Source organism: Chiloscyllium plagiosum, chromosome 25 (genome assembly GCF_004010195.1).
Source record: "Chiloscyllium plagiosum isolate BGI_BamShark_2017 chromosome 25, ASM401019v2, whole genome shotgun sequence".
NCBI lineage: Eukaryota > Metazoa > Chordata > Chondrichthyes > Orectolobiformes > Hemiscylliidae > Chiloscyllium > Chiloscyllium plagiosum.
In genome coordinates, this window is record NC_057734.1 from 50,852,158 (window position 1) to 50,875,207 (window position 23,050).

At 44.4% G+C, this 23,050-nt stretch overlaps 1 protein-coding gene across 6 annotated transcripts in view; it reads left to right on the forward strand.

Moving 5' to 3' along the window:
• LOC122562876 (SWI/SNF-related matrix-associated actin-dependent regulator of chromatin subfamily B member 1-A) overlaps window positions 1-23,050 on the forward strand; it is a 33,841-nt gene that overhangs the window by 787 nt on the left and 10,004 nt on the right. For 2 of the 6 annotated variants that reach the window (XM_043716180.1, XM_043716183.1), the window contains exons 1-5: window positions 962-1,094; window positions 1,248-1,359; window positions 8,125-8,254; window positions 11,450-11,587; window positions 19,855-19,982. In XM_043716180.1, coding sequence (XP_043572115.1) covers window positions 978-1,094; window positions 1,248-1,359; window positions 8,125-8,254; window positions 11,450-11,587; window positions 19,855-19,982 — 625 coding nt within the window. In that variant the 5' untranslated portion in view covers window positions 962-977. Of the gene's footprint in view, window positions 1-961; window positions 1,095-1,247; window positions 1,360-8,124; window positions 8,255-11,449; window positions 11,588-19,854; window positions 19,983-23,050 lie in introns of those variants that run through there. The other 4 variants (XM_043716182.1, XM_043716184.1, XM_043716181.1 and 1 more) reach the window with 3 other exon arrangements.

Consider the following 23,050-nt stretch of genomic DNA (forward strand, 5'->3'; position numbering starts at 1 on the left):
GCCCTCCGCCACCCCGCCCTCCGCCACCCTGCCCTCCGCCACCCTGCTCCCGCTAACCTGCTCTCCCCGCCACCCTGCTCGCCCTTGCCTGCCCCCTGCCCCAGCACCCCTAACCCCTCTCCTGCCCTTTTCTGCCTTGAATGAATGCCTGTATGAAGTTTGGACATTTTCCCTCTGTGTGTGTTTCTGCCGGGTGTTCCGATTTCTCCCCACAGTCTGCAGGTGTGCAGGTTAAATGGATGGCCATACTAAATTGCCCTGTAGTGTCCAGGGATGTGCAGGTTCGGCAGATTAGCCAGGGAGATTGAGGGGTTGTGGGAATAGGGTCAGGCGTAGGCCTAGGTGGCATTCTCTTCAGAAGGTCAGTGCAGTCTCGCTGGGCTGAATGGCTCTTTCAACACTGTCGGAATTCTATGATTGAATTGAACATTGACCTGAGAGTGGGAAGTCTTCAGTTTGTGACATGACTGGGGGGTCAGTCGTGGGTTCACTGGTGCTGTGTCAAGTTAGACGGTCTCACGGTTTGGCTTAGAGCATAGAACAGTACAGCACAGGAATGGGCACTGGCCCACAATGTCGTGCCGAACAGGATGCCAAATTAAACCTGTCTGTTCTGATTGCCCTTGGTCCATATCTAACCATTTCCTTGCATGTTCATGTGCTTATCTAAAAGTCCCTTAAACGCCCTTATTGTAATGCCTCCAAAGTTACCCCTCACATCTCCTTTGAATTTTCCTCCTCTTGCTTTAAATACATTACACATTTCAACTCAGAGTTGACGGTCAGAATCTTTTTCCCTCAATCTATGCATCTCATAATTTTATAGACTTCCATCAAGCCTTCCCTCAACCTCTGCCACTCCAGAGAAAACAACTTGAGTTTTTCTAGCCTCTCCTTATAGCTCATAACCTCCAATCCAGGCGGCATCCTGGTAAACCTCTTCAACACCCTCTCCAAAGCCTCCACATCCTTCTATAATGTGGCACCTGGAATTGAATGCAATACACCAGATGTGGCCTAACCAAAGTCTTACAAAGCTGCACTTGGACACTGGATCTTGCAGAAAAGAGGAAGTTCCTGCTGCATTTAGTGAAGTAAGTTTGCTTTTTCCTGTGCAATCTGCAGCAAACACTGTCACTTCTCCGGGCTATTGTTGTGGGAGTGCTGTGTGAGAATTTTTTCAACTCTTGTTTTTAAACCTGTTGAGATGATGGTGTAAGTTCTTTCACAAACTCTCTCTGTCTCAGGTTGGTAACTACTTGCGCATGTTCAGGGGTTCCCTGTACAAAAGATACCCATCTCTGTGTCGCCGACTAGCTACAGTTGAAGAAAGAAAGAAGATTGTGGCATCCTCACATGGTAGGTGTCTATATTTCTGTTGTGATGTGACTGGTCAGTCAGTTATTGCTGAAAGGACACACATTTGCAATGCTCCTGTCAGGTAAAGTGTTTTGTATTTATTAGTCTCCACCAGCTCTCCTGAAGATGCTGATTCTCTCTGCAATATTACTACCAGGATCATACCTGAACCTTAGCTCGTTAATTCTGTGTGGTGGGAAGTATGTTGGCCTTCTTTTCAACTGTGGAGGCTGTCACACCATTGCAACCCCTCCCACCTGCATTTTCAAATAGAGATCAGTGGATAGTCACTGTGATTTATGGCTTCATTCACTCCCAGAACCCAACTCTGAACATTTTCATCAAGCCCATGGCTGAAAAAAGCTAACTCAGCACAAGTCAGGAATCTTACCGAACTGAAAATAAGCATGCTAGTGGTGGAATGTGCTGATAATGTTGCTATTTTACCATTTTAAAATTGCTCGCCCTAGTGTCTAAGTCTCGATCTGTTCCAATACTTGAACTGCATTGCAGAACCCACAACAGGAGCAACTCTGAGGAATATGCGTTGTCATCAATCTTGAGTTCACTGTGGAGGAGAGCGAACCAGCCACCAGATTTTGCTTTTGATGGATTTGAATTTAATGAGCAATTCTAGCTCCCGCATTTCTCCCTCTCTGCAATGGTACTGGGACTGCTTGAGACTCTAGTGACTCAAATTTTAAGCTTTTTTTAATGAAATATGGGTTAGTGAGTTTTGAGAAGATTTGTAGCTCAGGTTGAGGTTCTGGATATAAGTTTGCTCACTGAGCTGGAAGGTTTGTTTTCAGACGTTTCGTTGCCATACTAGGTAACATCATCAGTGAGGAGAAAGTGAGGACTGCAGATGCTGGAGATCAGAGCTGAAAAATGTGTTGCTGGAAAAGCGCAGCAGGTCAGGCAGCATCCAAGGAGCAGGAGAATCGACGTTGAAGGGCTTATGCCTGAAACGTCGATTCTCCTGCTCCTTGGATGCTGACTGACCTGCGCTTTTCCAGCAACACATTTTTCAACATCATCAGTGAGCCTCCGGTGAAGCACTGGTAGTTTGGCCCACTTTTTTTATTTGTATTTAGGTTACCTGGGTTGGTGATGTAATTTCCTGCAGTGATGTCATTTCCGTTCTTTTTCTCAGGGGTGGTAGATGGGGTCTAACTCGATGTGTTTGTTGATAGAGTTCTGGTTGGAATGCCATGCTTCTAGGAATTCTCGTGTGTGTCTTTGTTTGGCTTGTCCTAGGATGGATATGTTCTCCCAGTCGAAGTGGGGTCCTTCCGCATCTGTATGTTGTCATTTACAAATCACCTTGCAAGGATTGTAACAAACACTACGTTGGACAAACAGGCAGAAAACTAGCCACCAGGATACATCAACATCAGCTAGCCACAAAAAGATATGACCCACTCTCATTAGTATCTATTTCTCACTATTTCTGCCTGTTTGTCCAACGTAGTGTTTGTTACAGTTCTTGCAAGGTGTTTTGTAAATGACAACATACAGATGCGGAAGGACACCACTTCGACTGGGACAACATATCCATCCTAGGACAAGACAAACAGAGACGCACAAGAGAATTCCTAGAAGCATGGCATTCCAACGGAACTCTATCAACAAATGCATTGACTTGGATCCCATTTACCACCCCCTGAGAAATGACATCACCAATTCAAGGAAACCCAAACACGTAAATAAAGAGCGGGCCATACCACCAGTGCTTCATCAGAGGATCAATGATGATGTTACCTAGTGTGGTGACGAAACGTCTGAAAACAAACCTTCCAGCTCAGTGAGCAAACTTACATCCAGAAATATGAGTGTTGCTGCCTGGGCCAGCATGTATCGCCTGTCTGTACTCTTAAGTAATTGGTGAACTGCCTTGACCCACTTCAGTTCACTTGATTGCAGGATATTGAACCAGTGATATGTTTCCAATTGAGAGTTATGAGAAATTTGTGGGTAATGGTGTTCCCATATATGTGCTGCTTTGTGCAACGTGGTGTTAGAGGTTGCTGGTTTGGAAGGTGCTATAGAAGGGGCCTTTAGTGAGTTGCTGCGATCTATTTTGCAGGTGATGCACACTGCTGCCACTGCAGGAGTGAAGGGAGTGAATATTGAAGATTGTGGATGGGGTGCCAGTCAAGCACACTGTTTTCTCTGGATGGTGTCAAGCTTCTAAAGTGTTGTTAACCACATCTAGGCAAGTGGAGAGTATTCCATCACGGACAGGGGATAACAAAGTGGCTCAGGCTAAGCACTGCTGCCTCAGTGTCAGAGTATTCCATCACGCCCGGGTTTGATTCCAGCATCGGGCTATTGTGCAAACACCACACAGACGTTCTCCTGTTTCCACATGGATTTCTTTCGGGTGCTCCGGTTTCCTCCCACAGTCCAAAGATGTGCAGATTAGGTGGATTGGCAGTGCTGAATTGCCTAGTGTCTGGGGATATGCAGGATAGTTGGATTAGCCACTGGAAATGCAGGGTTATAGGGTAGGAGGGTGGGTCTAGGTGGGATGCACTTTGGAGGGTCAGTGTGGGCGTGAGCCGACTGGCTTGCTTCCCCGTTAGGGATTGGAACAGGATAGGGACTGTGACAGGATAAATGGAGGAAGGATGTTCCCAATGGGGAGTCTAGAACCAGAAGTTACGGTTTAAGGAGAGAGGATATAGAATTAGGTTTTATTGTCATGTGTACTCAAGTATAGGGATACCGAATTGCTTACAATGTCACTATTGACAACGCCATCTTAGGTTCAAGGTACCTAGGTAAAAAGTAGAAAAATGAAGAAATAAGTTAAAAGTTCAACATTACACTTAGTGTCAGGTATACAAAGTTAAAAATTACACAGCACCAGGTTATAGTCCGACAGGTTTATTTGGAAAGCACTAGCTTTCGGAGCGCTGCTCCTTCATCAGGTGGTTGTGGAGTATAAGATCGTAGGATACAGAATTTATAGCAAAAGTTTGCAGTGTGATCTAATTGAAAATATATTGAAGAACACCTGAAGAGTTTGTTAAATCTCTCATCTTTTAGAAAGGGCATGACAGTTTCAGTTCTTTCATATGTAAATTCCAGAACTTTCTTAAAGTTACATTCTCAAGTGAACTTTATCTATAGGTGCCGTGTTGGTCCAGATAATGCATTGAAGGTGTGAGGTGCCCTGTGTGAGGCCGTCTGTGCCCCAATGTTCAGACTGATTCTAATCTAAAAAAGGGATTTACTGAATCTTACATGGATTCATGCAGTTTTTGAGTAAAGTACAAATTCACCCCACAAACTCATATATGAGGGTGTGTGCGCGGGGGGGGGGGGGGGGTGATTGAGTGTAAGAGAGTGTGTGTATGGGTATGTGAGAGTGTAAAGGGGTATAAGTCTGTGAGAAAGTGTGTGTTTAAGTGTTCACTCCCAGTCTGAGAATACTTCAGCGGTCTGGGACATTCGACCTCGGACCTTCGGGTGATCATCTTCCACGGTGGACTTCGGGACAGGCAGTAACGCAAAGTGGTCAAGCAGAGGTTGATAGCCAAGTTCAGTACTCATGGGGATGGCCTCAACTGGGACCTGGGGTTCATGTCATAGTACAGGTGACCCCACGCACTACATGCACATATACACAGACAGATACACACGTACACGCACACACAGACTCCTATAGATCCTTACACTCATGCAGACCCTCTCTCATATGCTCACACATACACCTCTCTCAGATTTATACCCCTTTACACTCTCACTCTCGCACAGACGCTCATACCGCCCTGCGCGCGCGCACATTTGTTGGGTGAATATGTACTCGCAGAATTACATTTTATTTTGCTCAAAACCTGCATGAATCCATGTAAGATTCAGTAAATTCCTTTTTTAGAATCACTCTGAACATTGGGGCTCAGATGGCCTCACACAGGGCACCTCACACTGTCAGTGCATTATCTGGGTTAACATGGCACCTATTGTTAAAGTTCACTTGAGAGTGTAACTTTAAGAAAGTTCTGGAATTTACATATGAAAGAACTGAAACCAACATGCCCATTCTAAAAGATGAGAGACTTAACAAACATTCCACGTCTGATATAATTTCAGTTACGTCACACTGTAACCTTTTGCTATAAATTCTGTATCCTATGATCTTATACTCCACAGCCACCTGATGAAGGAACAGCGCTCCGAAAGCTAATGCTTCCAAATAAACCTATCTGACTATAACCTGGTGCTGTGATTTTTAACTTTGTACACCCCAGTCCAACTGTCAGGTATAAAATAGTAAATAAGAAATAAATTTAAAAGTTCCAAATCACAGTCCTCCTTTAGTCATGGGTCTGTTCTCACTCCATACTGGGCATTCCCTGTGAGTACTTGATCTTTCTCCCAGGCTAGGATAACTTGTACTTGTGTTTTGACACTCTTAATTACCTGGAATGATTTTGCCATTATCTCTCTGCATATAAACTCTGTGCCTGTGAGCTTCCTTCCACTTCACCTGACAAAGCAGCAGTGCTCCGAAACCTTATGATTTTGAATAAACCTGTTGGACTAGAATATAAAAGCAGGGATGTACTTCTGAGGCTTTATAAAGCTCTGGTCAGACCACATTTAGAGTATTGTGAGCAATTTTGGGCCCCATGCCTCAGCAAAGGTGTATTGGCCCTGGAGTGGGTCCAGAGGAGGTTCATGAGAATGATCCCAGGAATCAAAGGCTTAACATATGAGCACCTTTTGAAGACTCTGGGACTATACTCGGAGTTTAGAAGGATGAGGGGGGGGGATCTGATTTATACTTTTAGAATATTGAACGGCTTGAATGGTTGGGAAGATGTCTCCGTTGGCAGGAGAGACAAGGCCCTGCGCGGACAGCCTTAGAGTAAAGGGAAGACCTTTTAGAACAGAGCTAAGGAGAAACCTCTTTAGCCAGGGAGTGGTGAACCTGTGGAATTCATTGTCACAGAAGGTTGTGGAAGTCAGGTCATTGAGTATATTTAAAACAGATAAGTTCTTGATTGCCATGGAGATCAAAGGTGATGAGTAGAAAGTGGGAAAATGGGGATGAGAAACCCATCAGCCATGACTGAATAGTAGAGCAAACTCGATGGGCAGAATGGCCTAATTTCTGTTCTTATGTCTTATGGACAATAACCTGGTGTTGTGTGACTTCTAACTTTGAAAAGATGCTGAAAGCAGCTTTGGTAATGACGTTTCAAATAATTAGCCAATTCATATTCAAAGAAAAATTTTGCAGGTTTGTGGGTAAAGTGTGTGGGGATGGGACTCATTCTTTAAAACTCCTTTTAAGAACCAGCATGGGCAGAGTGGATTTTTTTTTTTTGCTGTAATGTTCTGACAGAGATATAACCAGCTACTGTCCTGGATGATTTGTCCTCAGCTGGATTAGGTGAAATGGCCATGCTAAATTGCCCATAGTGATCAGGGATGTGTAGTTTAGGTGTATTAGGCAGGGTAAATATGGAGTAATAGGGTAGGGGAATGGGTTTGGGTGGGTTACTGTTCAGAAGGTCAGTATGGATTTGTTGGCTGAAGGGCCTGTTTCCACACTGTAGGGATTCTGTGATTTCTTCTTTCTGGCCTTTTATACTGTGCTTCTTTAGGTATGACTACAACAGCGAGAGTTAGCAGAGAGCTCCACTGCATTAACTCTGAATACTGAGCAGGTGTGGGAACCATATTTGTGTTTCAAATCCCTCCCATCCAAAGGTGCAAAGGATGTTTCTAATATCCCACTTTCATTTGATGTATTGCTGTGTAATTAGCCTGCGACCCTTGTTTGACCTGTTTAAATGTTTTGAATTGATGTGCTCATGTGCAGAGCCAGTGCAGATACAGTAGGCTGAATTGTTGCCTCCTGTATTATAACAGTGATAAGTGTTAATTAAATACTTGATGAATTACAGAGTTATTGAGATTTACAGCTCGGAAACAGACCCTTCGAGCTAACTCGTGCATGCCGACCAGATATCCTAAATTAATCAAGTCCCATTTGCCAGCACTTGGCCCACATTCCTGTAAACCCTTCCTATTCGTATACCCATCCAGATGCCTTTCAAATGTTATAAATGTACTAGCCTCCACCACTTCCTCTGGCAGCTCATTCCATACACGCACCACCCTCTGAGTGAAACGTTGCACCTTAAGCCTCTTAAGTCTTTTCCATCTGACCCTAAACCTTTGTCCTCTAGTTCTGGACTGGTGCACACCCACACACTGAAAGTCACATTATTTCTATAAATGACAGAATTACCACATCCGTAACGAAATGATTCCAGTTTAATGGGAGATAGGTCTTAAGCTCTTCTGAGGTTTCTGGCAGTCATGTGACCACTAATACATAGGGAAAGCAGGCCCCATGGAGGATGGGAAAATGGCAGGACCCACAAATGAGTGTGGGTGTTGGGGAGAGCTCGTGTTTCACAGAGGGAGGAACAGGCTCCAGAGTGTGATAAGTACAGCACAGCAGGCTGGTGCTTTGTGGGAAGCAGTTAGTACTGGTTATGAGGGTAAGCCATGGAGTGGCAGTGGAGGTGCACTCGTGTGGAGTTCTGAATCAGGAGATCTTTCCTGGGTCAGGTAGTTAGGAATTGAGGAAGGGATTGGGGATTTGGAGATGATAATGAGAGGACCTGCAAAGCGTAATTGGGAGACTGAAAGTACAGAACTCCAAAAGTTTGCTCTTTTCTCAGGTTTTAGATTAAAACAGTACATTTGAAGTATTTATATTGTGTTTTTTTAATTGATCAGATCATGGTTATACCACTTTAGCTACCAGCGTGACGCTTCTTAAAGCTGCGGAGGTGGAGGAAATCCTAGAGGGAAATGATGAGAAGTACAAAGCCATCTCGATCAGCACTGAACCACCTGCCTATCTCAGGTACTAACTGTATCTAACACTGACCCAGTACAGTACACATACACACAGGTGTTACCTGCTTCACTGTAGTATGTATCTAACAGATGTAGTACAGTACTCTGACACTGAACCATCATCTGTCTATATTGTCTATATCTTGTACTGACCCAGTACAACACACACACTCACTGAGTCATCACCTGTTTCACTTCTATCTGACTCTGACAGGCATAGTACTGTACACTTTCACACTGAGCCATCATCTATGTGCTATCTGTATCTAAGTGACATGGTGTAGTACACACAAACTGAACCATCACCTATCTCTGTCCTGCCTGTATCTAACAGGTGTTGGACAGTACACTCTTAAAGAATCATCACCTATGTGCTATCTGTATCTAAGACTGATGTAGTCCAGTACACTCAAACTAAACCATTACCACTCTCTGCTGTCTGTATCTAACCCTGTTGTAGCACAGTACATGTTCACAGTCATCACCAATCACAGTGTTGTCTGTATCTAACACTGACCCAGGGCAGTACACATTGACACTAAACTCTCATTAATTTGGAGAATTAATGCTGAGTCTCTGCTGGTTTGTAGGAATAGTGTTTTTTCTGTGTTGCTTAGTATTATTAGTATTGGGGGATTATGGGTTTGGAGACAGAGTCCTTGGTCAGTGCTGGTTTGTAGGATTAGTATTGGAGTAGTGCTGGCTAGCACAATCAGTGCAACAGTTAGCACAGATGGCTACATAGCTAGATTGCAATGCAAATTGATGCCAACAACGTAGGTTTGATTTCTGCACTGGCTGAGGTTACCATGTCCTCCTCGATCTCTTCTACTCACCTGAGGCGTGATGATCCTCAGGTATAACCACAACCCAGTTGTCTGTGTCTCTCTCATTCTAGTAAGTAAGCAGCCGTATGGTCCCGTAAGTCCATGGCAACTTTACCTTTACCATTAGTGCCGGTTTATAGGATTAGGTAGTGCTGGTTTGTAAGATGAATGCTGGCTTGGAGGTTAAGTGCCATGGTTAGTGCAGATGGCTGGGCAGCTGATTTGTGATGGAGGGTAATGTGAACATTGTGGGTTCAATTCCCACATTGGCTGAAGTCACTATGAAGGTCTCTCCTCCTCAACCTCTCGCTGTCACCTGAGTGGCGCTGACCCTCAGGTACAACAGCAGCTAGCCCTGTTGTCTGGTAAGTCTGTCATCTTTACCTTTATCGTGAGTGCTTGTTGATAGGATTAGTGCTCAGTCAGTGCCAGTTTTGTTGGTTTAGTGCTTAGTCAGTCGCTTTGTGGCATGTGTGCCACGGTTAGCTCAGTTGGCTGGACATCTGGTTTGCAGCATAGTATGATGTCAGCAGGATGGGTTCAAATACTACACTGGCTGAGGTTACCGTAAAGTGTCTCCTCCTCAACCTCTTCCCCTCATCTGAGACGTGGTGACACTCAGATCTCACCACAACAAAAGTACGTCTCTTTCTAATGACAAGTGGCCCTATGGTCTGGTAAAACTCTGGCGACCTTTAGTGTCCATTTGAAGGATTGGGGTTTGATCTGTCGGTTTCTAGAATTCGTGCTACCCTGTGGGCTGAGTGGTATTGTGGTACTGGTTGTGATCTGAATGCTGCGGTTAGCTGAAAGGCTGGATGGCTGATTTGCGATTATAGAGTGACACCGAGACCTTGGGTTGAATTCCTGCAGTGGCTGAGGTTACCATAAAGGACTTTCCTTCTCCACCTCTTCCCTTGCCTGAGGTGTAGTGAGTCTCAGTTATAACCATCACCACTTAGGTCTGCTCGTTCAACTGAGAGAGAGAGACACGTCAGCTGGAAAGACGCTGGTGACTTTACCTTTACAGTTAGTGCCTGTTTGTAATCCTGTTTCTTGGATTAGTGCAGGTGTAGCGGTGGTTTTGTGGAATGAGAGCAGGGTGGTGCGGTTTTGGAGGGTGAGGGTGAGGGCTGGCTTGGTGACTCTCGGGTTAAGCCAGTCATGTCTCCATTGCTCTCGCTCACTCTCTTGAATGAGCAAGCAGTCCTGTAGTCTGGTAAGACTATGGTGTCTTCACCTTTACCATTAGTCATGGTTTGTAGAATTAATACTCGGGCAGTGCCTGTTTGCAGGATGATAGTGGGTCAGTGCTGGTTTCTAATATTTTTACTGGGTCAGTGGTTGCTTTCAGGATCAGTGAGGGCTAGTGCTGGGTGCTGCCGATTTTGGGGTAATAAATACTGGGGCAAGCTCAGATGATTGGACGGCTGGGGTTGATGATTTCGATAGGGTGGGTTTAATTCCTGTATTGGCTGAGATTGCCATGAAGGACTCACCTTCTCAATATCTTCCTTTTGTCTGAGGCCAGTGAGATTCAATTATAACATCAAAAGTCATCTACCTTTTGATTGAGCGAGCAGATCTGTTGTCTGGTAAGCCACTAGCGACTTTAGTGCGCATTCATAGGATAAGTGCTTGGTCAGAATCAGTTGTTGGCTGAGTGATGGACCTTGCTGGTTTTTAGGCTGAATGCTGGAAGTGTAATGGTTCGTCAAATTAGTGTTGCGGTTACGTAAGCTGACCGGATAGCTGGTTTGTGACGTAGAGTGACCCCATCAGATTGCGTTTAATTCCTGCACTGGCTGAAGTTACCATGAAAGATTTTCCTTCTCAACTGCTTCCCTTCTTTGAGGTGTGGTGAGCCTCAGTTATAACCACTGCTAATTCTGTCTTTTGCTTACAATGTCCCTCGCTTGTGCGCAATGCCAACCCCATCTCTCGCACGCGCGCCACCGCCCCCTCTGAGCTCCCCGTCACTCGCGATCTATCTTGCTTGCACGGGCACTGCCGACTCGCTTGCACGCTGGCGCCCCTCACACCCATGATGGTCTCCATTACCTGCCCATCTGCACACCACCCACACGTCCCCAATCGCATGTCCCCTCCCACCCACTCTCTCACTCCCTTCACCCCTCTTTTTGCGCACCCTTTTCCCTCCCCTCGCGCGCACCCTTTCCCCCCCCTCGCGCGCACCCTCTCTCTCCCTGTGCTCGCCCCTGCCCTCCGCGTGCCGCCTTGATTTGCCAAGCAGCCATATGTTATAATGAGGCACTGTGTATGAAACAGGCCGTTTGATATAAATTTGGAGGTGTGTCCATGGAGCTCTTCCAATGCAATCTCATGTGTGTCTATATTCCTTTGTTCCCATACAGAGAGCCCAAAGCGAAGCGCAATAGTCAGTGGGTGCCTACCCTGCCCAACAGCTCCCACCACCTGGATGCTGTGCCCTGTTCTACAACCATAAACCGCAACCGTATGAGCCGGGACAAGAAAAGGACATTCCCACTCTGGTAAGTGTTATTGAGGTTTACTGCCAAGTTTGTCGAGGGCTGAGAGCCTTTTCTCTCTATGACAATAGGTCAGTGTTGCTGGTCCTGGACTAGGCACCCAAAAGGTCCCCCATTTACATCCCCTCGTAGCGAACAATAAAACCAAATTCCTTAATCTGGTCAATTGCTGACATTGGGAAAATGAGAATGACATTTGAATTGATTAAATTCAACCATAATAATTCAGAGAAGGAAGCCTGCTTACTTTGCCCTGTCTAACAGATAATAGTGCCAAAAAATAGTGACTTTAAAAAAAATTGATTTATAATGATCCTATTGTTAAATCTGCCTTGTGGGGGGAAAATAATCTTTACAGGAATCCCTGGGGAATTTTTGCTCTGGACCCACTCGCTTCTTGAGAGTCCCTGCTTATCGGAAGCGGGGGGGTTGGTGGGGATCATCTGTAGTGTTTATTGTTATCTATCTGTGTTGGTGCCTGGTTGTTAACTGTGGTGCCATTGGTAACAAGGGCATACTACTGCGACTGTCATGGAAATTTGTTCTTTCACACATACTCAGCTAGCTCCTGTGGGATTGAAGGTGGCTCATTTCCACTCCTCAGTGGGTTCTGGGGCAGCCGACAAATCCAATGTGCAATATGCTGCCTCTGTCGCGCTCAAGTCAGGTGGTGTTTGAAGGATTGGGTAGATGGAATATTTGGAGATTCCTTGAGTGCTTCAGCTTCACCTCTGCCTGATAAAGGCTCTTGGTGTTCGATGCCTTCCTGAATATTTATCTTCCATTTTGGGCGGTCACAAGCCAGGATTTTCCATGAGACTTCAGGGATGTTTGACCTCTCTGAAGAAGTTTTATGGTCACTCCTAAAGGGTTTCTGCTGCCCACCTGGGAGTTTCATGCCTTGACTGAGTCCCAGTTAGAATATTTGCTTTGTGAGTCCAGTGTCTGGCATCTCCACAACTCTGCTGTCCAACAGAGCTGGTGTCAAGCCATTAGCACCTTGATGCTGGGCATGTTGACTTCCGGGAAGACCCTGCTGTTTGACCACTTGTGAAGTGCAGATTTGAAGCATTTTGCAAATGCATTGCCTGTGGTACTGCAGTGCAGCTTGGCAATGCCTACAAGCAGTTTTTGAAGTTCCTGAAACAGGAGCAGGATCACTGCTGCCAATAAATCACCAGCTGAGTCTTAGGTGTGTGATCCTGATACTCGAGTAATGTCTTCCTCAATCAGCTGAAGGCTAGTAAAGATAGTGATGAATTTTGTCACAACAACTGAAAGAACTGCAGATGCTAGAAATCAGAAACAAAAATCGAAATTGCTGGAAAAGCTCAGCAGGGCTGGCAACATCTGTGGGGAGAAATCCCAGTTAATGTTTTGGGTTGTGTGACCTTCAGAACTGATGGTAGCTGGAAAAATATAGGTTTATATGCGGAGAATAGGGTGAGGAGAGGGGGGAAGGCATAAACGATAGGTAAGGATAGAGCCCAAAGAGAGAAGAGCAGACAAAGGAGTAGGTAACAGTCTGGCTAGGAGGATGAGTATCTGTTAGTGGGGATTGTTAGTGGCTAACATTGGGTGGTGATTACAATGCCTAGTTGTGGGGGTTGGGGTAAGGGCATGGGTGAGTTATTGAACTTGATATTGAATCCAGAGACTGCAGGGTCCCCAGGCAGAAAATGAAGTGCTGTTCTTCCAGCTTGTGCTAAATTTTGCAGGAGCGCTGCAACAAGCCTGAGACACACATGTTGACCAGGGAACAGGGTGGTGTGTTGAAGTAGCAGGCTACTTGTTGTTCAGGGTCTTTTTGCGAACAGAATACATGTGCTCTGCACAGCAATCACCCAGACTATGGTTTGTTTCCCCAGTGTAGAGGAGATCACATTGTGAGCAGCAAACGCAGTAGACCCGATTGTGTGAAGTGCAGATAAAGCGCTGCTTCACCTGGAAGGTGTGTTAGGGCCCTTGGATACTGAGGAGGGCGGAAGTAAATGGGCAGGTGTTACACCTTCTGCAGTTGCAGCCGAAGGTGGCGTGGAGGTGTTGGGGGAGGTACTGGGATTGAAAGAAGAGTGAACCAGGATATCCTGGAGGCTGGCAAGGGAGGAGAGGGGAATTCGTGTCTCAAGGTGGTTAATGATCCTCTGGATGTAGATGCTGATGGGATGGTAGGAAAGGACAAAGGGGAAGAGTAGGGGCGAGGGCTGAAGTGTGGGAGATGTGTCAGGCCTGGCTGAGAGCCCTGTCAACAGCAGTGCTGGGGAACCCTTGATTGAGAAAGAAGGTGGACATCCTGGCTCCCTTGTCGAAGTTGACATCATCGGAACAAATGCGACAGAGATGGAGGAAGTGTGAAAACCGAGAGTCTTTACAGGAAGCAGTGTGTGAGGATATATAGTCCAGGTAATTGTGGGAACTGATCAATAGATCTAGAACATGATGCATATTTTGCAGGATCTCTCTGCTAATCTTAATTGATAATGAAGGAGGTATGCTGTGGGAGTTGATTGGAAGAGTACCTTGGTTTTCTGAGTGTTTTGTAGAAATCTTGCCTCATGGGTTTTGGAGAACAACTTGAGGACCTGGAGCTTAGTTTCTGAGTGAGTGAATGCACAGGATTGGACAGGGGTATTTAGCAGGCAGAACATTGATTGAACAGCTGAGGACCAGAGGACAGTAATTTAAGGTTATTGACAATAGAAGCAAGAAGATGATGAGGAAAATCTTTTAACACAGTGAATGGTTAAAATCTGGAGCACATTGCCTGAGACTGTGGTAGATACAGGGTCAATACACATTTGAAAGAGAATTAGATCCTTATCTGAAGAAAGATTTACAGGACAACGAGGAAAAGGTGAAGGAATGGCCCTGGATGAATTACTCAACGCAGAGATGATTCATGGACCTAATGACTTTTTACTGTGCAAAAGCATTTTTTGATTATGTTGACTTCTGTATACTGAAGATCATTGATTGAAGCTGGAGTGACTTTGGTTTTTAGATCGAAGGTAGTTTAGATTGATCAGTTTTACATTTAAATGTTTCTCCATGCTTGTGGGTAGTGTGGCAGTGAACTGCAGTGTTGCAGGGAGAAAATATGAAAGATTATGGAACATAATGTGGGAAAATGAGAGGGTTTGCACTTTGGCAGGAGGAATAGAGGAGCTGAAAATTATTTAAGAAGAGAAAGACTGCAGAAAGCTAAGGATTTGGGAATCCTCATCCATGAATCACAAGCTAGCATGCAAGTTAAGGTAGTAGGACAAATGGAATGTTAGCCTTTATTTCACAGGAAATGGAGTATAAAAGAAGTAAAGCTTTGCTAAAACTTACAAGCTTCTAGTCAGGCCACAGCTGGTATACTGTGAACAGTTTGGGCCCCTTAGCTAAGGCAAACAGTGGAAGAAGTCCAGGGAAGGTTCACTTAGCTGAAAAGAGGAGGGACTGTGTAATGAGGAAAGATTTACTCATTGGAATATAGAAGAATGGGAGACTACCTTATTGAAACACACAAGGTTCTTAGGATTATGGACAGAATAGATGCAAAAATGTGGTTTTCCCTCAGTGGGTGAGTCTACGACCAGAAGGCATAATCTCAAAATAAAGACAGATGAGGAGGAATTTCTTCTCCGAGGGTAGTGAATTGTTTACCACAGAGAGCTCTCGAGCTGGGTCATGAAGTATATTCAGTGCTGAGGAAGACTGGGAATCAAGAGTTACAAGGAAAAGGCCGAAAAGTGGAGTTGAGGATTATCATATCGATCATGCTCTCATTGAATGGTGGAGCAGCCTTGGTGGCCTATATCTGCTCCTATGCCTTAAGGTCTTATGGGCTGAAGGGTTGAAATAATGACAAGCTCATTTAATTCAGGCTGCTTTGGTATAGATCACAGCTTGTGTGCCATCATGGATACAAGTATACGTGGTTTCTTCAGTGCTGTTAAGATTATCTATTGCCCAACCACTCAAAGACTTGGCTGAATGTGAGCTCAGAGTGAAAATTGTGAAGGACAGCAAGGCAGTCAGTACTTGCTGGAGAATATTGTCAAAAACCCCTCAACCAAAACTGTTTGTAATTGCAGAGGAGTCTCCCTGATGTCTGTTGCAGCGAAGGTGACTGTGAGGATCATCAGTCACTTCCTCCTCGTGGCTAAAGAGCTCATTCTAGAGACTCATGGGATATCCTTCTCAAATTTGGGCTGTCCTCAGAAATTTGTCACCATTCTTCATTTATTGAAAGAAACAGAAATAGAACATCTAGCCCTGCTATTTATTTTGTCATTTAGTGAGATCCTGGTTGAAGTGTGAGCCAGTTCCATATGTCTACCTTTTGCCTCTTGTAAATTAATCTCAGATTTAATTGATGTTTGATCAATTAATCATTTACCATTTGCAGCAGAGTGTTCCAAACCGCAAGAAGAGCTGGTTACTCTGTAATTTCACTCCCAGCAGGACTAGCTGTACTGTTTTGGGTTGGTTTTCTTATGCCTGTGTTCTGATGAGGGCAAGACGAAGCTTCAATTTTGTTTCTTTTCAGAAATGTTTAAGTTCTACACTGACGAGTATTAAAACAAAATACAGGCAATTCTTGGGCTCTCAATTCATGTGGCTACGGGTTTTCAGGAACTCTAAGTAGCAGGGGCTGAGCAGTCTCTCCTGTGGCAATTGAAAGTGACGTGAAACTGACTAAGTGCCAGAGCTGAGGACAGAAATGGGAAAGTTATAATATTAGATTATAGAGATGCTCTGTTATAACTGTTCTTGGGGATGGGGGGGAAACAGAAACCATTAAATAACAACATTGTTATCACTAAGTTCAGTATAGACAATAGTGATAAAAGTGAAAAAGATCCTTTCCTCAGTATCTTCATTCTCCACACTAATTAAATTAGCAGACAGAACTGAGGGGAATTGTCACCATAGACTTCTTTGAGGTTAGGTTCCTAATAACTGTCTCCAAACTGGGGAATTGTATCATGTTATGTGTCCAATTTGCACCTCTTCCTTGCCTTCAAGTGATCCAACATGAAAAACACATGGCAGATTAATTCCAACTTGAAAACCACCAGGAAAATTCAAAACAGGGTGGAAAATTGGGGTAGAATCACCTCCATGTATAGGATGGACAGAATTGATGAGGAGCTACACCATGAAGGTATGAAAGAAAGAGAATTTCTTGGGGTCAGGGAAGGGGACTGGAGACTGCGCAGTGGGAGGCAACAAGCTTTTCTGATGGTGGGGATGGAGGATTAGAAAGAGAATATGGTGGGGGAGGGAGAAGGATGCCATGGGGGTGGGGTAGAATGAATATGGTGGGAATAGGCTGGGAACTGAGATTCTGTGGAGGCTATGGTGCTGAGGCTGCAAGAGAGGGTTTGTTGCGGAAGAGAATTATGTGTTTGCAGGGAGGGGCAGTGGCTACAGGTGAGGAGGAGGAGGGGAAGGGTGGAAGGTTGCATTGATGTGGAGAAAGGGGAAGACTATGGGGGAGGGAGGAAAAGGTAGCGAGGCTGTGAAGGCGTGGTGGCAGAGGGTAAAGGGCGAGAGAATGGAGTGATGGGTGTGGACGACCGAACGTTGAGAGGCAAAGGGGGAAGAGAATGAGGAGACTTTGAGGTGGTAATGTAGAGGCTGAGGGGAGGCAGCAGTGGTTGCAATGTGGACGTCACAATATAGGAGGCAGGAAGGAGAGAGCTGAGGGAAAAGGAATAGATTGAACCTGATAATGAAGGAAATCTTGGAATCACAAAGATAATGAATTTCTTACAAATGACTGTGGAATCTTTAGCTTTTGATCTCCTGGAAATATATAGTTTATCTAATAGAAAAAACTGCTGAGTGCTTCTATTGTGGTGAAGGCTGTCAGTTTAAGTTTAAATCTGAGATTGAGATCATAAATATAGTTAATTTCTTTTAGATTAGATTCCCTACAGTGTGGAAACAGGCCCTTGGTCCACAAGTCCACACCGACCCTCCAAAAAGTAACCCACCCAGACCCATTTCCCTCTGACTAATGCACCTACCACTACGGGCAATTTAGCATGGCCAATTCACCTGACCTACACATCTGGAGGAAACCGGAGTACCCAGAGGAAACCCATGCTGGCACGGGGAGAATGTGCAAACTCCACACAGTTGTGCCCTGAACTCCTTTCCTTCGTTTTTGCTTTCTCTACCTTTGTTGTCAAATCAGCACTATGTATGGCTGTTCCACCAAGATCCATGCTAATGTTGATTGTACTCCCAACCATCCCTTTCTCCATAAGTATTGTACTGTGTTCCATTCTCTCAGTTTCTCTATCTCTGTTGCACCTCTATTCTCAATTACATTTCCATGTTAGCACTTCAGTGGGTCATCCTTTTTCCTCAATTGAGGACTCCTCTTCACAGTGATTGACAGGGTTCATAACTGTGTCCAACTCTCAGTTCTGGGAAAGCAGGAAAAGGTTGAGAAGTGAACAAAATAAGGTTCCCCTGTTTATCACCTTTCACCCCATTGGCCTAGATCACTGTCTTCAACTTCAACCCCCTCCAGAGTGATGTCCAACACATCTTCCCCTCCTAGCATTCTGAAAAGGTCATTGCCTTTACCATTTCCCAGTTTCACCTATCCCATTAACTCCTCTCACTTCACCTTCCGGGTGAAATTGTTGTTCTTATATTTCTAGTTTGATATACTGTATTCACTTCATTGTGTTGTCCTCTGACTGATTGGTTATGTGGAATGTTTCTGTTCAGTCTAAGTGGATGTTTTGAATTCTCTGCTCCAGTCCCACTCTGAGCCCTCTGCTGAAGCCTTCTCAAGAGTGCTCAGTAAAGCTTGATGTAAGTTTGGGGAACATCAATTCCTCTTTTGATTGTGGAATCAGTTATTAGGCGTTTTCCAACCTTTCAGCCTCAACCCTGAACTGAAATTCAGATAATCGTCTCACCCCCATTTTTTTCAGACTCACTTGTGAATTATGATTTTGCTTTGGCCATTTGTATCTATTTCTGGACTGACCTTTTCTGTCTTGGCGAACGATTATTTTTGCCTTATCTCACCATTTTGGTATCATTCAACCTTTCCTGGTTTCCATTCTGTCGTGGATCATCTCTTTTTCTTTACACCATTTCAAAGTTTGAATTAGCCCTAGATGTCCAGTTCTGAATCAGGGTCATAATGACTTGAAATGTTAATTATTTTTCTCTCTTTACAGATGCTGCTAGACTAGCTGAATGTTTCCTGTAAGAATGCATTGAATTAGTTTTGATTTGGAGATGTCGGTGTTGGACTGGGGTGTACAAAGTTAAAAATCACACAACACCAGGTTTAATTGGACGCACACTAGCTTTCGGAGCCCCACTCCTTCAGGTGATTGTGGAGGACACAATTCTAAGGCACAGAATTTATAGCAAAAAATTACAGTCTGATGTAACTGAAATTATCCATTGAAAAATACCTTGATTGTCTGTTGAGTCTTTCATCTGTTCGAATACCACGATAGTTTCACTTCTTTCATGTGTAAATCACAAAACCTTTTTTTAAAAAGTTGCATTCTCAGGTTAGCTGTAACAATGGGTGTTAGCTAGACAATATGTTGAAGGTGTTAGCCCCCTGTGTTCTCTGTCTATGCCATGATGTTTAGATTGATTCTAATCTAAAAAGTGAGATAACAGAATTTTACATGAATTCATGCAGTTTTTGAGCAAAGTACAATGTAACTCTGCAAGTACAAATTCACCCCCACTTATCTCTCTTTTTAGATTAGAATCAATCTAAACATCATGGCATAGACAGAGAACACAGGGGGCTAACACCTTCAACATATTGTCTAGCTAACATCAATTGTTACAGCTAACCTGAGAATGCAACTTTTTAAAAAAAGGTTTGTGATTTACACTTGAAAGAAGTGAAGCTATCATGGTATTCGAACAGATGAAAGACTCAACAGACAATCAAGGTATTTTTCAATGTATAATTTCAGTTACATTACACTGTAAATTTTTGCTATAAATTCTGTGCCTTAGAATTGTGCCCTCCACAATCACCAAATGAAGGAGCGGGGCTCCGAAAGCTAGTGTGCGTCCAATTAAACCTGTTGGACTATAACCTGGTGTTGTGTGATTTTTAACTTTGAATTAGTTTCACTTTCTTTAGCAGTGGCCTGTGTTCTTAAAGTTTTACATAATAACTGAACATTGAGAGGTTCACAGATCTGCAACAGAAGATAGATGTTGGTGTGTATTAATGAGACCATTTCTTCACTCTCTACATCTTTCTCCTTCAGCTTTGATGACCATGACCCAGCAGTAATCCATGAAAATGCATCTCAGGCAGAGGTGCTGGTTCCTATTCGCCTTGACATGGAGATAGACGGACAGAAGCTGAGGGATGCTTTCACGTGGAACATGAATGGTGAGTAGAAGTAATGGAAATACCTCCCCATTGCTATGACCCATAGAATACATCTGGGCCATTCTGCTTCAGGCTTTTGAGCCAGTAGATAGGCTTCCTTCAGTTCACTAGCATAAACTGTGATATGAACAGAGGAAGTGTCCAGACAAGGAAGAGGCCATGGTAAACAGTGACAACCTACTGGGCAGGCCTAGAATAATCGAATGACCCTGTACAGGGGCTTCAAGCAATTGTAACTGTACTAACTCTGTCCAGTTAATCTCACATCCTACCCCTGCAAATATTTCCTTCAGGTTATCTGATTCCACTGTCCTTCCAGACAGTTCATTCTAGGTATTTGTTACACATAGCTTTTTAACAAAAATATCCTTCTCTTCAACTGTTGGAACCCTTTGAGGTTCCTCAAATTAGTCCATTCTGAGAGTAGAACCTGAAAATAAAAAGGGGACATTATGTACTGAGATAGGTAGATGAAGTGCAAGATCTGGGCCTGCAAATGCATAGGTCCCTAAAGGTAGCAGTGCAAATAGATAGGATTGTATAGGCATCATATGGAATGCTATCCTTCATTGGCAGATGTACAGAATACAGTTCCAATAAATACATCAAAGTAGGGATATAACGATGAAACTATATAAGACGCTGGTGAGACCACAACTGGAATATTGTGTGCAATTCTGGATACCACCTTACTGGACAGGCATATTGGCTCTGGAGAGAGTGCAGAGAAGATTTTCTACAATGTTGCCAGGGCTGGAGAATTGTAACTACATGGAGAGATAGCCTCGGAACAGAAAAGGCTGAGAGGTGACATGATTGAGGTACACAAAATCATGATGGGTAGTGATACAGTAAGCAGGAGGAACCTGGCAAAGAATTCAAAAAGCAGGCGTCGTAAATGCAAGCTAAATGGCGGAAAGATTAAAGGGGACGTGAGGAAAAACTATTTTGTGCAGAGAATTGTAAGTCTAGAATTCACTGCCCAAGTTGGTGATGGAAGTAGAGACCTTAAACTTTTTTGAAAGTACCTGGATCTGCACTTAAGTACTGCAGGTTGCAGAGGTATGGGCTGTGTACAGGAAAATGGGACTAAAAGGTTATCTGGGTGTCTCTGGCCCCCTTCTGTACTGTATCAGTTCTTTGGTTCTATCCTGCCTCCAATAAGAAGGCCAAGACTGCACACACTACTCCAGATCTGGTCTGTATAATTGCAGGAAAACATCCCTATTCCTGTGCTTGAATTCTGTCCCCATGAAGATTAACAAACCATTTGCCACCTTCCCCACCTCCTGTACTTGCATACTTCCTTTCAGTGACATGGGTGCAACAACACCTAGATCCCATTGCATCTACCTTTTTCCAAATCTGTCATCATTCAGACAATGTGCCGCCTTGATTTTGCTTCCAAAGTGGATTGTCTGCCCTGTATCTATATTATACTTCATACATTTGCCCACTCACTCATCTTGTCCAAATCATAATGAAGCATCTCTGCATTCTCCTTTCAGTTCTTTCTCCCACCTAACCATGTCGTCTGGATATCCAAACTTGGATATTAGATTAGATTACATTACAGTGTGGAAACAGGCCCTTCGGCCCAACAAGTCCACACCCACCCGCCGAAGCGCAACCCACCCATACCCCTACATTTACCCCTTACCTAACACTACGGGCAATTTAGCATGGTCAATTCACCTGACCTGCACATCTTTGGATTGTGGGAGGAAACCGGAGCACCCGGAGGAAACCCACGCAGACACGGGGAGAACGTGCAAACTCCACACAGTCAGTCGCCTGAGGCGGGAATTGAACCCGGGTCTCGGGCGCTGTGAGGCAGCAGTGCTAACCACTGTGCCACCGTGCCGCCTTGATTTCTAAATTATCAATATATATTGTGAATAGCTATGGTCCAAGCAGTGATCCCTGTGGTGCCCCACTAGCCACGGCCTATCACTTGGAAAAAGACCTTTGTTTCTCTACTTTCTTTCCCCTCTGCCAGCCAGTGCTGTCTCCGTGACAGTACGTTATTCCCCATGTACTTCGATTTTACATGCTAATCTCTTATGTGGGACCTTATCAAAAGCCTTCCAAAATCCTGAGTCAACTACATGACTGGCACCCCCTTCTGAACTCTTCTAGTTACGTCCTCAATGAATTGTAGTAGATTTATCAAGCGTGATTTACCTCTCCTAAATCCGTGCTGTCTGATCCTGTCAAGTGCTGTGCTCTTAAATCTTTATGATGGACTCTAGCTTTTTTCCCTATTAATCAGTGTATAAATCCCTGTTTTCTCACTATCTGCTTTTCAAAAAAGTGGAATTATGTCAGCTACTCTCCAGTCCAGGTGGCAAAGCAGGTCGATAGAGTGGTCAAGAAGGCATACGGCATGTTTTCCTTCATCAGACAGGGTGTTGAGTACAAGCATTGGCAGGTCATGTTACAGTTGTATAGGACTTTGGTTGGGCCACATTTAGAATACTGAGTACAGTTCTAGTCGATACATTACCAAAAGGATGTGGATGCTTTGGAGATGGTGCAGAGGAGGTTCACCAGGATGTTGCCTGGTATGGGGGATGCTAGCTAAGAAGAGAAGTTGAGTAGATTAGAATTATTTTCATTAGAAAGACGGAGATTGAGGGGGCCCTGATTGAGGCCTACAAAATTATGAGAGGTGGATAGCAAGAAGCTTTCTCCCAGAGTGGGGGACTCGATTACTAGGGGTCATGAATTCAAGGTGAGAGGGGAAAGGTTTAAGAGAGATATGCGTGGAAAGTTCTTTGCGCAGAGGATTGTGGGTGCTTGGATCACTTTGCCAACGGAGAAGGTAGAGACGGGCACGATAGCGTCATTTAAGATGTATCTAGACAGATACATGATTGGGCAGGGAGCAGAGGGATACAGCCCCTTAGAGAATAGTTATAGAGATGTACAGCATGGAAACAGACCCTTCATTCCATCTTGTCCATGCCGACCAGATATCCCAACCCAATCTAGTCCCACCTGCCAGCACCCGGCCCATATCCCTCCAAACCCTTCCTATTCATATACCCATCCAAATGCCTCTTAAA